This window comes from Antrostomus carolinensis, unplaced genomic scaffold (assembly GCF_000700745.2).
Source record: "Antrostomus carolinensis isolate BGI_N321 unplaced genomic scaffold, ASM70074v2 scaffold39670, whole genome shotgun sequence".
NCBI classification, from domain to species: domain Eukaryota; kingdom Metazoa; phylum Chordata; class Aves; order Caprimulgiformes; family Caprimulgidae; genus Antrostomus; species Antrostomus carolinensis.
The window spans coordinates 1-15,497 of NW_010291330.1; the positions used below are offsets into that span (position 1 = coordinate 1).

The 15,497-nt window shown below is 47.4% G+C and overlaps 1 protein-coding gene across 1 annotated transcript in view; it reads right to left on the reverse strand.

Annotated features, from left to right (window-relative positions):
- Positions 1–1,620: 1,620 nt before the first annotated feature.
- The window catches only part of ULK1 (unc-51 like autophagy activating kinase 1), a gene marked incomplete at its 5' end in the record, with an annotated part of 79,941 nt that continues 66,064 nt past the window's right edge, over positions 1,621–15,497 (reverse strand). The window contains 10 exons of the mRNA XM_010175985.1: positions 1,621–2,176; positions 4,109–4,244; positions 4,440–4,597; positions 6,858–6,976; positions 7,117–7,295; positions 10,090–10,277; positions 12,830–12,973; positions 13,568–13,683; positions 14,482–14,666; positions 15,310–15,497. The exon at positions 15,310–15,497 is cut by the window's right edge and continues 96 nt beyond it. Coding sequence (XP_010174287.2) covers positions 2,121–2,176; positions 4,109–4,244; positions 4,440–4,597; positions 6,858–6,976; positions 7,117–7,295; positions 10,090–10,277; positions 12,830–12,973; positions 13,568–13,683; positions 14,482–14,666; positions 15,310–15,497 — 1,469 coding nt within the window. The remainder of the gene's footprint in view (positions 2,177–4,108; positions 4,245–4,439; positions 4,598–6,857; positions 6,977–7,116; positions 7,296–10,089; positions 10,278–12,829; positions 12,974–13,567; positions 13,684–14,481; positions 14,667–15,309) is intronic.

Consider the following 15,497-nt stretch of genomic DNA (forward strand, 5'->3'; position numbering starts at 1 on the left):
TTTAAAATATTTTTTTTAATTTTTTTTTTTCCTAGGCATAAGCACAAACAGCCACAGAAGCAGCAGGCTGTGAACACATGATGCAACAGCGGCCCAATACTGAAGCATTTGTGAAAGCTACACTTAAAACTTCCCTGGTCGGGGCAATCTGAAATATTTTTAAATTTCTTTATTGGCATTTCTGCTCTGTGATCAGAAACACCCATGTTGCCAAAGATGATGCCAGCTCCAAAAATCAATTAAGTTGTTCCTGAAACCCTTGTAAAGTATCACACTGAACGTGTCAATATTGAGAGGGGAAAAAAAAAGCAATGAGGACTTAACCACCGTGTGCAAAATATTTTTAAATCCCCAAAAACAAAGCCTGAGGTTTCGAGTTGCTTTCAAAGATACTTTTCTGCCCAGCGCTAAGCAAATACTGCCATGACTCTGATAAATTAAGACACACACTTGCGCACGCAGACAGAGGGAAAGGCAGCCAGCTCTCCTCTCACGCACATGCTCACAGCATCCCAAGCCTCAATCAGAACTCGAGCCACTCGCACCCGCAGTCTCATTTGGCTACAGAGTCTCCTTAAAAGAAATGCTGAAGGTAAAAATGGAACACTACAAGATTTCTTTATAAAAAAAAACCCAACGAAGCAGCAAATAAAACTTCTTAAAAAAACAAATGCATTTCCAACTGTAAGTGTGTAGGATCCTAACGCCTGTTCTTGAGCTCTTAAAAAGCACGGAGCTTTATATTGACTGTCCTTCAAAGAACATTTAAATAAAAACAAAACAAAACCTTGGTACTGCCAGACTGCAAGTCAGCTTTGCCGGGTGTGGAGGAGGAACAGCACAGACTCTGCAGTGCTTTTTGCCTCGCACTCACAAGATACAGTACAGTTAAATACGTACAGTTACACACAAACCATATATATATATATATATCAATATATATTCGCTCTTAGGAATACATATTAATATACGCACACACGTAGTGCAATAAAACAACCAGGAAGCGAGGAAAGGAATAAAAAGAACAGCATTCCTAACAGTCGTGATGTTCCTGGGTTGTCGTGTGATGCAAAGTCAACTTCTCCAAGTTCCCATAGTGTGTAAAGTGCTCCTTTGATTCACAAAGCTAGTGTTTTCAGTTTGGGGGTGGGGTGAGGGCTCCAGGAAAGGGGTGATGGAGCCAACAGCTGAAAGCAGGACAGCGCTAGTGCTTCCTCCTGGTAGATATGTACTGACAGGCCGAGCTGAACAGCCAGGAGTCTCTCATGTTGATCCCTCTGAGACAGGGACCAAGGGAGGAACGGATTCATTTTGGCTTCTTACAAACACAGGAGCGTTACATTTTCTGTCGTCCTCCTGTTTCCTGTGCAGAGTCTCTTTGCCTGTGTCCTTTGCCCCCAGGCAGGGAGGCAGTCGGCACAACAGCCACGGGAGATGCAAACTTCCCCCCCAGCAGCAGCGTGTCCTCGGCCTCGTTTGCCAAGTCTGTAGGAGGAGGGAGCTACTTCAGCAACGCTCAGGCAAAAGGGAGCCGACTCCCTCCTCTCTGCCACTCAGTAAGCACTCCAAGGCATAAACACGTAGGAGAAGGGAGAAAGGAGAGAAAGGAGGGGAGCCTCAGGTTGCCAGGAAGCTTGAAGATGCCTGGCTATCAGCTGGGACAGGGGAAAGTACACAAACTGGCCTTGATTTCTGAACGACACCTTCCGACATTAACTGAAGCCAGCAGTTTCAGCACATCCATTGCCTGCAATGGACACAGCACTGGAATACCCTGTTCTTAAGCCAGAGGGACAGGCAGCAGTCTCATCCTTCAAAGTGCTGGGAAGAAGCAGATTTCTATCCTTCATCCCCTGCGCCAACGAGGGAAACCTTTCCACAACGGCTACGTGTTCGCCCGGGCCTTTGGGCAGGGAAGTATTAGTGCTTGCTGCAGTCACACATCCCCACAAAGGAATCCCAGTCTGTGGAACAATTTCCCAAAATGTCAAAATACAAAACATTGAGCAGTTAATCCTCCAGGTCTCCTACTGCCAAAATCGTTTCCCATCACAGCAGCAGGCTGCTGGAAACAAAGTGATCAGCTGGGGCGAGGTGCTTGAAGAACAACAACACTGGAATCAGGCGCAGAACCCCGACAGCAGAGCTGACAGCCTGCGCTCGATGCACAGCTTACCTGCGAGAGGAAAAAAACAACAAAGGAAATAAAATACATTTTCATTTTCCTGGCAATATAAAGATTACCAAAGCATGCTGGAGATTTAAAAAAAAAAACAAACCCAAAACAAACCAAAACAAACAACCCCCATAACTTCAGCAAATCTAAGCTGCCCTCCGAGAATTGTTTCCATGTACCAGTTTAGACCAGTGAGGACCTGACCACAAACACCATGCTGGGAAGGGACAGGTTGAAGGGCTGAATAATCAGAGATCCAACAATGAAAGCCAGAAGGCAGCAGTTCTGACAGAGGTATCAAGATGTTATAAAGAACCACTGTCTGCCTATTCATTCACTTTTAGCTGTTGGAGTGGCTTTTGCCAGGAGGCAAGATGACTCAAGGTCTTCAGTGCCATTTATCATGGCTTACAACTGAGAGACAGCCCAGCTCAGCATGGTCAGCGTCAGATTCTCATTGCCTGAGCCCAAGACTCTCTCAAAAGCTAAACATTCCTCTCACAGGACAACCTGCTCAATTTCTAGGTTCATAATTTTCCTTTTCAGAAATAAGTGATCATATACCTGAGATCTAAAATGAAACGCATACCCACTACAGCCTACCAAAGAACAGCTCAATCAGGGAGCTGGAACATAGGGTAAAACAGGGAACACCAGGATATCAACTGGGAAAATAAATCTATTAAGATGCATTAACTGTATCTCTGGACAAAAGATGTGATTTAGGTTTGGTAAGAAATGGTACAATGGAAACTACTTAGTATTCCCTGTTCACTTAGCCCTCCAGTACCACACACACCACCTGCCAATCTCCCTTTGCTCTCCTTCAGTGAGCCTCATGTCAACTGTGAAAGTCAGCGATAATTAACTGACTGATTGCCTGTGAGCCAGCAATCTCTTCTGTCATTACCCATCCGAGATGGAGGACTAGAGCAGCCTGGCAGCACGCTGGACGCCGGCCCAGGAAAGGCATTTGGTAGCCAACAGAGGGGAGAGGCACAGTTTGCCAGCTGTGCCCTTCCCCTTCAGCCGTACCGATGCCGTCAGGGACCGCTGCAGATGGGCTGGTTTAGCTGTGGCAGAGCAGAGCCAAGGCCAAGTCAAGCTGCTCTACCAGATGATGGCCATCCCCCCTCCCACAGAGAGAGATGACAGAGGTGATTAAACCCCAGCCCCAAGTGCAGGGAAAATCAGCTCAGAGCAAGTGAGGTCAGTCCTTCCCACTCCACACGTGGTAGCTGTGGAGCCTGCAGCAGCAGAGAGTAACACCTCTCCCAACAAAGGGAGAGCAGGAGAGAGGTGACAGCTCAGAACAGCAGACAGAGGGGTCCATCTGTCCCTGGGAGAGGAAGCCAAACGACAGCAAGGAGGTAAGAGTTCAACTTTGACTGCTACACCAAGCACTTGCTGATGAGAAAAGTATTTGTCTGCTGCCTTCTCAGCCAGGCCTGGGACTGGGGAGCCAGACAGACAAGCAGTCCTGTTTCAGAAGACAGGCTGGAAGGAGCCCTTGCTGTGCTGACCAGCCATCTCTGCCCCACAGCTGCTGCAGTTTCACGTTCCCAAGTGCTCTGTGCAATCAGACGGATGGTCTCGGCTGGAAACCAAACCCAGGCCTCTGCTGTTGCCAAACCACTTCCTTCAGCAAGTTCTTTCACACATCAAAAGCTCCAACAAAGCCCTGGCAACTGCTCTGCATGGGAAGCTCTCAAAGTACAGCTCAGAACAGGGACCTGCATTGCTAACAGTTTTCCTGGTGGGAAAGCAGGAGGCCAGGCTGCTAGGAGCTGTAACAAGCCAAGAGATCTCTGCTTTGTCCACTAAGATGTAGCCAAAGGAAAAAAGGGTGCTGGGTACTGAAATTTCTGACCCATGCAGCTAGAAAAACACAACATAGTTTAATGAGGGGAGAAAAAGTTACTGAACACTCACATTTATTGATGTTTTCTATGTCCCCCTGTTCAGTGATGATGTTCAGGAGCCCCTCCATCAGCAGTAGAGCCTTATGGTACCTCTGTGCACAGTCCTCTCTGTGGTGGAACATCTCATCCAAGGCTGCAGATTGTACCTGGAGGCAACAACCCCGTGCCAAGAGATTACTCCCAGAGCAGACCCAGCTTTCCCAGCACCTCCCTTGCCCAACCTCCAGAGGCTGCATGCAGTGCCATGAATAAAACCACTGTTAAGGTCACCACAGCAGGACCATAAATGCCCACCACTTGCTCTGTGCTAACCCTGCTCCCAGGCACTGTATGGTTATTACCATTTGCACAGCATAGCTGAAGATGAGCTTCTCTGCGGTGATGCTGTTGATCCGATCCATGAGTTTCTGTTTGTCCAAGAAGAACCTCTGGAGTCTCATGTTGAGGCAGTGGCAGGATGACACACTGGATTTATAAAGCTCATTCAGCTTCTTCACAACTAGAGTAAAGGAAAGAAACGCTTTAGGTGCTACTTCCAGTTCTCCCTGCGCCTCCCAATCTCCAGGCACAGGACCTCAAGTGAGTAACTTCAAGACCATGGGGTTATGTTAAGGCCAAAAGAAAGACTGGCAGGGAAGTACTTGCTGCACTAACAGGGGCTTTTTCCTTTCCTCTGTCACCTTCACCAGTTATAAGCCTGCATGTGGCAACGCCTACACATATGCCTAGTTCACCTGAGGCCAGGTCTATTTTTGTTTCCTTCAGCTGCCACAAGGCAAAGAGCAGTGTGCACCATGCAAGATGTCTCTCACACCACCAGCAGCAACAGACATGCCAGATACAAAGCTTCTGCTACTTGATGAGTGATGATGTGCTGTGAAGAAATACGTGACTCGCATGTGGTAGCTGTTGGAGCCGAGTGTGGATGAGCAGCACTGATTAAGCAAGGGAATCTCTCAGGACTTTGCTGTCCCAGAAAGAAAAGACACTGATGTCTGTGAAAGGCCACCTCCTTCCCTGAACCACGGCAGCTCGCACAGGAAGGTTATGGGACAGAGAATCAGGAATCAAATATGATTCTGAGGGATGAAATAACAATCCAAACCAGCAAGTGATGCCACAGGCTTGAGTCTCCCTTGCTGCATGGCATGATCCACACAAAGTACTCAATACAAACTCCCACCAACATCTCATGAGTATTACTGCTACATCCACATTTGAAAATACCCACGCTGCATGATTTGCTCCTGAGGGAGACAAATTAACCCACACCAGGAACCAGCCTCTCTCTCAGCTACGATGCAGAGGGGCAACCTCACATGACAGCCAGGCCCTGCGACTGAATCTAGACTTCCCAGGCAGAGGTAAGAGAGCAGAGTCAGAGAAGAGACTGCCTCCAAGAAGAAAGGCTGCTGTAACTCTGCACCACAGAAAAGAACTGAGGCACAAAAATGTAACCCCAACAGGGTCAGACTGTCATGTCAACTTTGCTCAGAAGGAATCTGAGAGGGAGTGGGAACCCCAAAGCTCATGGATGACATCAGGAGGGCAAAATGAAAAACTCCATGAGAAGAGAGTCGAGACAGGCTATTTAAAAACCAAAACAACACACAAATACAGCAATTTCCTCCTCTACGGAATCAAATCAGAGGTCTGAGCTGTGCCCAAATTATCAGGAAAAAGAGGATGGCTGTGGGTAGGGACCCTGCCTGGTGCACACTGCCCAAGGAAACTCTAGGGCAATGTTTGGTTGTGCCTTCCTGCTTTTCCTGTATACCTGGGACACTAGTATCTTGAAAACCCTCATGTCCTCACTGTGCCCTGAAAAACCTCAAGGGAGCAGTATTTTGTGGGGAGATAAACAAGAAACGACAGCCTTGCCCAATTCCCACACACTGAAGGACAAATTACACTATGAATCTAGAAGTTTCAATCTGCCCTGAAAAGGAATAATTTATTTGGGTTATGACAATTTTCTGTTACCCTGAACACGTGGAAGATGTGTAGCTAAACCTGTGCATCTTGCTCCACACTGCCTGCTACAACCTATGTGTGCTCACTGTATTTAACTTCTATTTTTTTTTTTTACACCCCATCCCAAGGCAGCAAGAGTACTTTCAAAAACTAAGCTCTTGGGGAAGGTGGCTGATGGGTGAAGTACTTCATGTGCTTCAAAAAGCCCCCTCAGCAGTATTACAACTGTAGTTTTAAAATTATTTTTTCTAATCACTGAATCACAGCCAGCTCACACCACAAGCCAGCCAGTCAGATGCAAAAGTAAGGCCATAACACCAGCAAAGAAGTGACTCTGGCATTACCAGTATTTCACTTCCTGTGTTTTTGTTTCACTTGAAAAATCATCACTGCCAAGACAGGTCTCCATGTGCCAAGTAAGCACTTCCTAGGACACGCAATGTGTAATTAAGCTGGACTTAACGTCAAGTACAAATAAGCACCTGAGACAGAGATGTACAAGGCATCAGATAAGATACATTCCTCTCTCGCTAATTAGTGCTGAAGATTCTCACAGGGGCATGAGCAGGAGTTTTGAGACCTAAAGTCAATGTGAAGAGAGAGAGGAACGTTCCCCTCAGTGCAAATAAAAAAGACCCAGCTGTGGAAGGGGACAGTAAGAAAGAAGCCTGTGGACATACCAGTTGGGCTTCACACTCACTCAACTCCCTCCATACCCTTTGTAATACTTTTACTACTTCCCTTCCAGGCCAGTCCTTTTTGCCGTGTGCCCATCAGCCTCTTACCTTGCTTGACGGTGGAGGAGAGGCACAGCTTGCCAGCTTTGATCTGCTCTATGGCCATCTGCAGCCCCGAGGACAGGAGCTCCGCTACTTTCAGATAGAGCACGAGCTGCTCTGCATAGCTGCAAATAAAGCACATTGCCATGCAAATGGATGGGACAGTGGTCAGTGTCCCAAAGGACTTCTGGGACCTAACGATACGTGGGGTGGGAGGGAGTGACAGAAGAGTTGGGAGCTGGGTGGCTCTCTCCCCAGTCCTTACCTCCATTCCCGGCTGAGGAGGCTGATCTGGTCGGCCACCACGCTCTCCTGGAGCTGGTACTCCGATGCCACTGAACTGCTCATCTCGCTGGAGCTGCCTTTAAGAGCAGCAATCTCCATCACATAGTGGACAAAGGCCAGCGTGAAGCGCAGGCTGCGCAGGATGTCCGTGTGCTCTTGCTGTGGAAGAGATGCCAAGGTGAGGGTTACAGAGGGAAAGCTGGCATGCCAGGGAGAGCTGCTCACCTACAGCTGTGTCAGCAGCTCATCCCAGCTACAGAAATAACACCCAGGCCCCAAAACCCCTACACCTCTGCTTTGGGCAGACACAGCCAAATGCAGCCCCGGCTCACACACCAGTTCCTCCTCCACAGGAACAGCAGCAAGTGCCAGCCCTAGGCTAGGGATTTCCAGGCAGTCCCCTGCAGAAGCTGGTGAGACTTGCTCCAAAATTACATGCCCCCTTTCCAAGGAGGATCCCAGCTCTGTGGGACTCTTTCACAAGTCAGCCAGGAAGAGAGAGAGACCATCTGCACCACAGGCTCAGCTCTGGTCCCCACCACAGCAGTGCTGGTACAAAACTGAAAGTAGGTGTGGATTTCATGAGAGCCACAACCTCTCAAGCCACAGAAAACTACAAAGAGTGTGTCCCACCCTACAGCCCAGCTCTCACTTAGCCCTTGCTGTTTATAGCCTCCCAGCTCGGTGCAGTGAGCCCTGAGTGAGGTCTGCTGAAGAAACAGCAAGGACAACCTTTTATCTGCAATGCCAGACCAGCTAGTGAGGGAAGAGAGCCTCTCTCACCAAGCGCTGCATTCATTTCAAAGTAGCTGTTTCTTTGCTATTAGAGTTCAAAGGGGATTATCCCATTTCTGGGAAGATGTGTTGCTTAAATCAGTGCAAGCATTTTTGGGAAGTAAGTATTTGTGGAAAAACTGAATGCCTGTGGGTCTACAAAATGAATTACTGCCTGGATCATGCAACTCTATTATTTGTACTCTCTCTGTAGAGAAGGGGCTAACCTGCTTCATCTTCAAATATTCAGTGGCTCAGTTCTCTCAAAGGTTAAGATGTTTCCTACATGAATTTAGAACAGAAAAAGCTCATGCTCAAGTTCTGCAAGCTTTTGTTTTTCATTCACTGGCTCAGGCACTTGGCTGCTAAGGCAGCTTTGACTATCGGAAATACAAATCTCTCCTCCCACTATCTTGCTACCTGGACAGTCCAGTATGGTAAGGAAGTGTTATCTCCATCTTCCTCTATTTTTTTAAAAAGCAGAGGAGGAACTTGGAGATTACGTAATTGACAAATCATACAAGAAGTTTGTGGCAGAGCAGGAAACTGCTGAGATCTTGCAGGTCTCAGCCTGGTATCTCTAACCAACGCTCAGTCCTTCCTCTCTGCTCGTACAGTCAGCTTCTATTAATGATGTGGCACTTGTGGCCTCATTTGGCATCACAAGAGCCTTTCCTTCCATAGCCATCTCCATATCACATTTTTAAATCAATGCAAAACAAATTAAAACCTAGTCTTTAATTTGCTTTGTCTGTACCTAGGGAAACTTCAAAAGATGGAAGAACCACTTCAAATATAACAGCTCTGCTCAAGATAAAGAGGGGTGCTTAAATAGCACGTTTTCAATGCCCTGAAGTATCTGCAGAAATCAGAAAATGTGCCAGGTTTGCTTCTGCCCAACTCCACAGAGCACAAAGGGGTCTCAAAATATGCTGCAAAGGTTTGGTGCCAGGGAGGTTTTGTGACATGCAAATTGATTACTGTGCTCAGCAGAAATGATGACCAAACCCAAATGACTCATTACAGATAGGAGAAGCTGAATTGAGTCATATTAACAAGATCAAGCTGATACTTCCTTAGGACACTACTCTTCAGACCAGTGTCCAAAGTGGTGGCAGCTGGCAGCACCCCATACTTCTGGAACCTCACAGAGGTAAGGATGTTCAGTTAAACTCACTACTATTGCAATCACATCAACGCTGGGAGTCCCAGCCCTGTGGCTCTGCAGGTCATTAAGCAAACGAGTGCAATTCAATGCATCAGTGACAAAAAAAAATTGAGCTAAATAAAATCTGAAGCAGAAGAGCAAACCCACATCCTTAAAACTATGTATGCGAATCTCTGTGGGTATCTAGGGGTTTTTAGCAACACCAGCAAAATTCAGACACAAAGAGCCTTCCCCATTCCCAGACAGCCCAAGGAGGTATCACGAACAGAGCTGAAACCGTGACTGCATCTGCCTCCCACCTCTACTGCAAATGGACAGCGTGACCTACATTTCAAATATATCTCAGCTACAAAAGCATTTGCTCTGCTTCAGCCTGTCTTCAGCCTGCAGAGAAGGGGAGCCTGGCAGCCTTTCAGCTCGACAATCTGGTTCAGCTGTTCTGGTGCAGAACTTGGTGTCCCCCACCCCCATCAGCAGCACAAGCATCAGGTTTATTCTTTTTCAGCTCCTTTCAGCAGAACCTCTATCACTGCCTGGCTCCCCAGTAGCACATTTGATACACTAAGCTACTCATGCTCTCAAGTCAGCTATTACTAATGTTGAGCCTTTTAAAAGGGAAAAGGCCCAAAGTACCCAGGTTTCTTCAGAAACTGTTAATACAGAATGCACCAGACAACTGATGGTTCCAACCTGCAATTTCAGCTTTGGAAACGGTGACTTTTAACCTCACTCATGGGCCATCCCATGGACTAGACAGCTTGGTAGCAGGCTCAAAAGTCACTGTGCTAAATATGCCCTGGGCTTTCTGAGCACTGCACTGGCCTAGCTCTCTCGAAGCCAGTTTGCACCATCTTTGGAAGCCCCTCTGTCCTGGTTTTTAGCTTTTAGCTTCAGCTAAAAACCAGGACACACTCCTTTGGCTACAAACATGGAGTCATCTGACCTCTGGATTTGCTTTCCTTTATTCCCCCCATGTCCTTTGCCCCTAACAAGTCCCTGGGATATACCCACCTCCATTAGCGTCTCTTCAGGCAACTCTGGTGCCTCAAATGTAACAGCACCTTCCAGGTTGGCGGTGATCGGATCAGCAAAAGTGTACCGGAGACTTGAGGGGCCTTCCACAGCGTCCCCACCAGTTCCCACTGCCAAGTGCCTGCTGGTGAATGAGCCTCCAGAACTGAGAGAGCTAGAAGACCCCACTGAGAAGAAAAATAGGCAAAGGAATTACTGAAGATATTAACAGCAGGCCCAGTATTCCTCACTCAGCAGAGGGGACAATCCTGCAGCATCTGGGATCCTGGCTCTGATAGGAGCCAGCAACAGGTACTTTGGAGAAATATGCAAGGATTCTTGAAGAAGAGTAACTACTCCCCAACACAGGCTCCTCAGCAACTCAGGTAGAGCAGCTTACAAGCTCAGGCAGATTTAATGCAGCTTCCAAAATGTCTGTCATTTATGGAGACAATTCAGAAGCACTCTTTCTTTTTTGTCCAAACACTTTCTGAATCCTGCCACAATATCTTGGGCTGATTTTTATCATACACCACCATAGCCAACTTCCCCACCATGGCTCAGCATGGTTTGAATGCTGGTTCCCTAGCCTTTACACTATTGCTATCACTGAATGAGCATCTCTGATAAGGGAGACTTTTATCATGGTTTTAAAACGTGCAAACAATGTGCCCTGCACTTCTGCTTCCTCCTCTTTACAAACAGGAGGCTGGACAGAGAGTAAGTGACTTCAGCTGAGTCGAGACCCTAACCTCAGGATTCAGGAGACCCTGTGAGTACAGTGTCCATCAGACAATTCCCTCACCATCATCTGTTGCTCTTCTTGACCACTGAATCCACCCTAAGAGCACATTATATATAAAAGAGGAACACTTCAAAAGGAGTTTCTGTCTCAGGATATTTGTAATACATTCACTACTTCCAGAGGGTTTCATATCTCCTGACACACCGCCACAGAGGAATCTACTCTGATAGGGGGATGCCAATAGTAGCTACAATACTCTGCTAACTCTGCTAAGGCAGTACTCTCCACTGTCACTGATCCTTTGGAGGGACATGTTTCTCTTCTACCCACAAATTTAATTTGCTGCCCTACCCTGCCTGCAGAAGGTTCAGCAATATAATGCACAACTGATCTGCAGAGAGACACAGCCTCCTCTCCTCCCAAAGCACTCTCCCTCTTGGCAGCTATGCTTCAAAGCTAAGTGGATCATCAAAGACTGGCAGAGTACTTCCAGATCTTTCAGAGAAAGGAGAGAACCAACAATATTACATTCTGGATACCCTGTAATTCCAAGAGGTTGTTTGCAGAAATTGTTATGACTACTCATGAAAAGGCTCTGCCTTTGTGATCTTACTCATGGCTTGTCCAAGCACTTGGGGTGCAGATTTTCAGCTTGCAAAGCTCCCATTTTCACCATTAACACTGTGCATTAACTGTAACATAAGAAGTTACTGCCTGGACCTAATAAACAAAGCTTGTCAAGCAGCATTGCTTGGACCGCCTTCATCCAACGCTGTGTATGTGTTGTAGGTTCACTACTCAACAGCCTTCTCTTCCAGGTGTCCTATCTGAGATCTTGACTGTTTGGTAGACCCTTAAGGATGCAAATATCAACCCACTAAAAACTAGTGCTTAGATCTGCTTCCAAATTGCTATTATCCCCCCAAAAGCAATACAGGAAGTCTGAATTCTCTATTTATCACATTTCAGTAGCAGCTACAGGCTGTGGCCAGGATAGTAACCCCATTGTGCTACAGGCCCATCAGACACTTTGTAAGAGTCCCCGCCCTACAGAGCTCACCCTCTAAAGAGATGAGACAAAGAAAGGATTATGGTCCCAACTTTCCAGACAATCAAGGATGTGAGTAGTTTTAGTTATGATGGAAATGCAAGCCATCCCCAGGAACTGAGCCCATGCATCCCACCCAACCCAGTCAAACAGCTTATTCATGGTTACATCCAAACTTTCCCTGCAGCAATTAACAACAACAGAGTCAACTACATTCAGATGAGGAAGAGCCAAGACAAGAACTCAAACAAGCCAAAAATGCAAATAAAAGCGTCCAAATATTTTCTTAAACGGAACACAGACTCCAGCTCCCAGCCACACTATCCCAAAAGGGCCAATTACCACAGCCTCAACTGTTGGCTGATGAGGCCAGAGCGCTGGCATCTTAAAAGAAGTATCTGTCAAGCAGGAGTGTATTTCCCCATTTCCTACTTAGGCAGCTCAGAACAAAAGTAACACCACTAATAATTTTGCATACAGAGCCACCCTGGCCCTCTCTTAACAATACTTGTGCACTGAAATTGTTGGGGATGGATCGTCACGCTCGCCTTTTATAGCTCATCCAAAACCCACAGGGAAAACAATGAGAACACAACACAATCTTTACGTTTCTTGACCTGTCAGCAACAATGGGTCTATGAACAGCTGCAGCATTATTCCTGAAGCAGAGAGAAAGGAAGTAAAAGAATAGTTTGCCTCTCTCTTCCAGCACTGGAAAACCACTATGTGGCATTAGTCCTTGTGTCAGTGCAAACAGTTCTTGGCAATAACTGGGGTTGGCAGGAGCCAGCAGGAGAACCTCAAAGGCATTTAGACCAGCTGAGCTCTACGGACTGTGCTCTGAGCAGCCCTCTGCCACCACCAGTGTTCAGCAACAAGGAACTCAACACATCGCTCTGCCCCCAGGCACTCCCACTGGAACAGGCAGGTAGGTATCAGCCCTTTACCTGAAAACATCCTGGTCCTCGTGGTCTGTGGGGGGGTTGTTCCACTGGGAGGGGATCCGACAGTAAAAATCACTGGGGATGGGCTGGCAGAGCCCCCAGCCCGGGCACCAGAGTGCAGGGTCCCTCCGTAAGCACCTGAGGGAGCTGGGGAGACAGTTGAAAGGTGCAGACTGGCATTACAGGAAAGTTACTCAGAGCATGGTGTGCCTCACCCAGCAGTTTTATGTTCCTGCAGACTCTCCTGGGAGACAGTGGTTACCAGCACAGGCCAGTGCTCCCTTTGGAGGCATTCCCCCGAGAACACGACCGGGCCAGGCTGGCATGGCCACAGGACACGAGCCTGGGCAGCGTTACACATTGCTGCAGCTGTTCTCCCCTCCTTGCTTCCCAACCTGCAAGCCCAGGAAGACCCACCCTTGCAGAGCCATTCATATTCCAACTGCCTGGCAGAAAGGCCCCACTTCCACACGTTATCACATTCAGAAGGGGTCAAAAGAGGAAGCCCTGCCTACAAAAATCACACCGCTAGCCAGCAATTACACAGCACGCGTAGCCCACAGACCTTCGAGCGCTCCAGAATAAAGCAAACATCAGGACACTCCTCACACACAGCAGTCATTTCCTTTGCCAAAAGCCGTCAGAAAAGCAGTCTCCCATTTGTAGGAGGCATGCAGGCAAACTGTTCACTCCAGCCCAAACCAGGCCATCCTGTCAGATGTGCCTGGCCTCCTCACCTACCTGCAATTTCCATTGGCTTCTCATTGTTCAGGCTGTCGTTGCTGCCAGCTTCCGAGATCTGTGCCCCAAAGGCTGCCTTCAGAAGTAGGTCAGTGAGTCTGCCTGTGCTCAGAGATCTAAAAAGAGCACATATAACATGATGCAGAAAGTCACCAAGTGCAAAGTTTCAGCTAATTTCCACTCCAGTTTGTGCCAATCCTGGTCCACAACCACTCAACACTACATAGCAAACAGTCTGGACCAGAAATAACCACTATCTCTTTTCCTCTTCCAATAGAGCACCTGAAGCACCTCCTGCTACTCATAGAAATCATGTAACTATTGTAACTGCAGCAATGCAAGTACTGAGTACAGTATTATTGTAATACAATTTTTCTTTGATGGAAGAGATGGAAATTAATATCTGGAGAAAACTGCAATCTGCAGAGATGTGGGTAAAAAAAACTTAACACCTGAGCGGCTCTGTATCCTGCAGTGTTCATGACAGTCACCATGTGGCTTTCAGACAGACATCTGGTCTGAACACCAGTGCCCACTGTTTGATAGACAAGGAACACCCACAACACCCTCTCATCCACGAGAGGCACAGGCTCCACAAAAAGCAAGGCAGCATCTGCATAATTGCACGGAGTCTGGTCTAATAACAAAATCCTTGATCCCCACTTGATGAAACCCTGGACACCAAAGACAGTGTGAAGCTGCAGACAATCTTTGATTTTATAAAATCTAGGCTGTGGCCTGCCCCTGTAGAGGAAGACCTTAAAAATCTGCATCATATTTGCTGTCAACCTAAGGGTACTAGCAGTTTGCAGATGCTACATTACAACTTAAATGGTAGCTGAGGTTTGAGATTTGCCCCAACCCTCCTGTATTAGGGAATGAAGCACCACTGTATAAAGCAGACTACAGCTCACCTGCCCTTGATCTCTTCCACAGGCCTCAATCCCAAGCCAGTTTGCTGGCAGTGGAAATGACCCATCTCCTTCAGATCTGGCAAGGTCTTGTTCCGTGTAGGAGTCATCATGACGCCCTGATGGGCCAAGAGGGTGAGGAGATTCTGAGAACTTGGGGTTTTGGGAAACTCAAATGGGGACACAGCCTAAGAAGAACAGAAAAAAAAAGAGATCTGTCTTTAAAACGAAGGAGGAAGGCTCCCCTTGCCCCCACAATTTCTTAAGCAAAACTTAACAACTTGCCTGAAATAAAGAGTCTGAAATCCCACCCCACGCAGTTACTTGCCCCCAATCCTAAAAAGACTAAAATGAAAGGACAACAAACTCCACTGAAAATCTGCAGCAGCCTGACATAAGCAAAGAAAATGCTGTCACAGTGCCAGCTTCACGTGAGACACCAGGGCTGTCACCTGCTGACCCATCTGCTGTCCCTACTAGGGGATTCCTACTGGACACACACTTGCGTCACAAGGCGACTCGCTGTGTGCAAAACCAGCCCAGGCACCACACTTAACTAATGAGCTTCTGCCTCATCTGGGCAGCTCCTCTTCATTGCCTGTTTAAAACCCTGGACTCTGCTCAGATGGTGAACGCTGCTGCCAAGTGAGATTTGTCCACTAAGAACTAGGACACTACCCCATTTCACACCGATCACTAAACAGCCCTTGAAGAAAAGCAAACAAGTGGTGATAAATCCAGGTCAGAGTTATCTGATCACGCAGCGGTTCACCCAAAAATAACCCAACAGATCAAGCTGTGAGAAATCCAAAAGCAGACTCCTTGACATACCTTTGTAGGGGAGCCCATTATAGTTGGCAAAGGGCTCCTCTGCATGAACTCGGACAGCTTTGGTGAAGATCTGAGCTGCCGGCAGTGCTGCAAGCCGTGAATCTGCAGAGGCTGGCTGCCTGGAGTATGACCGAAGTGAGCAACGAGAGGATCAGAGTGCTGCTTGGTTATCTTTTGCCTGCAGGAAT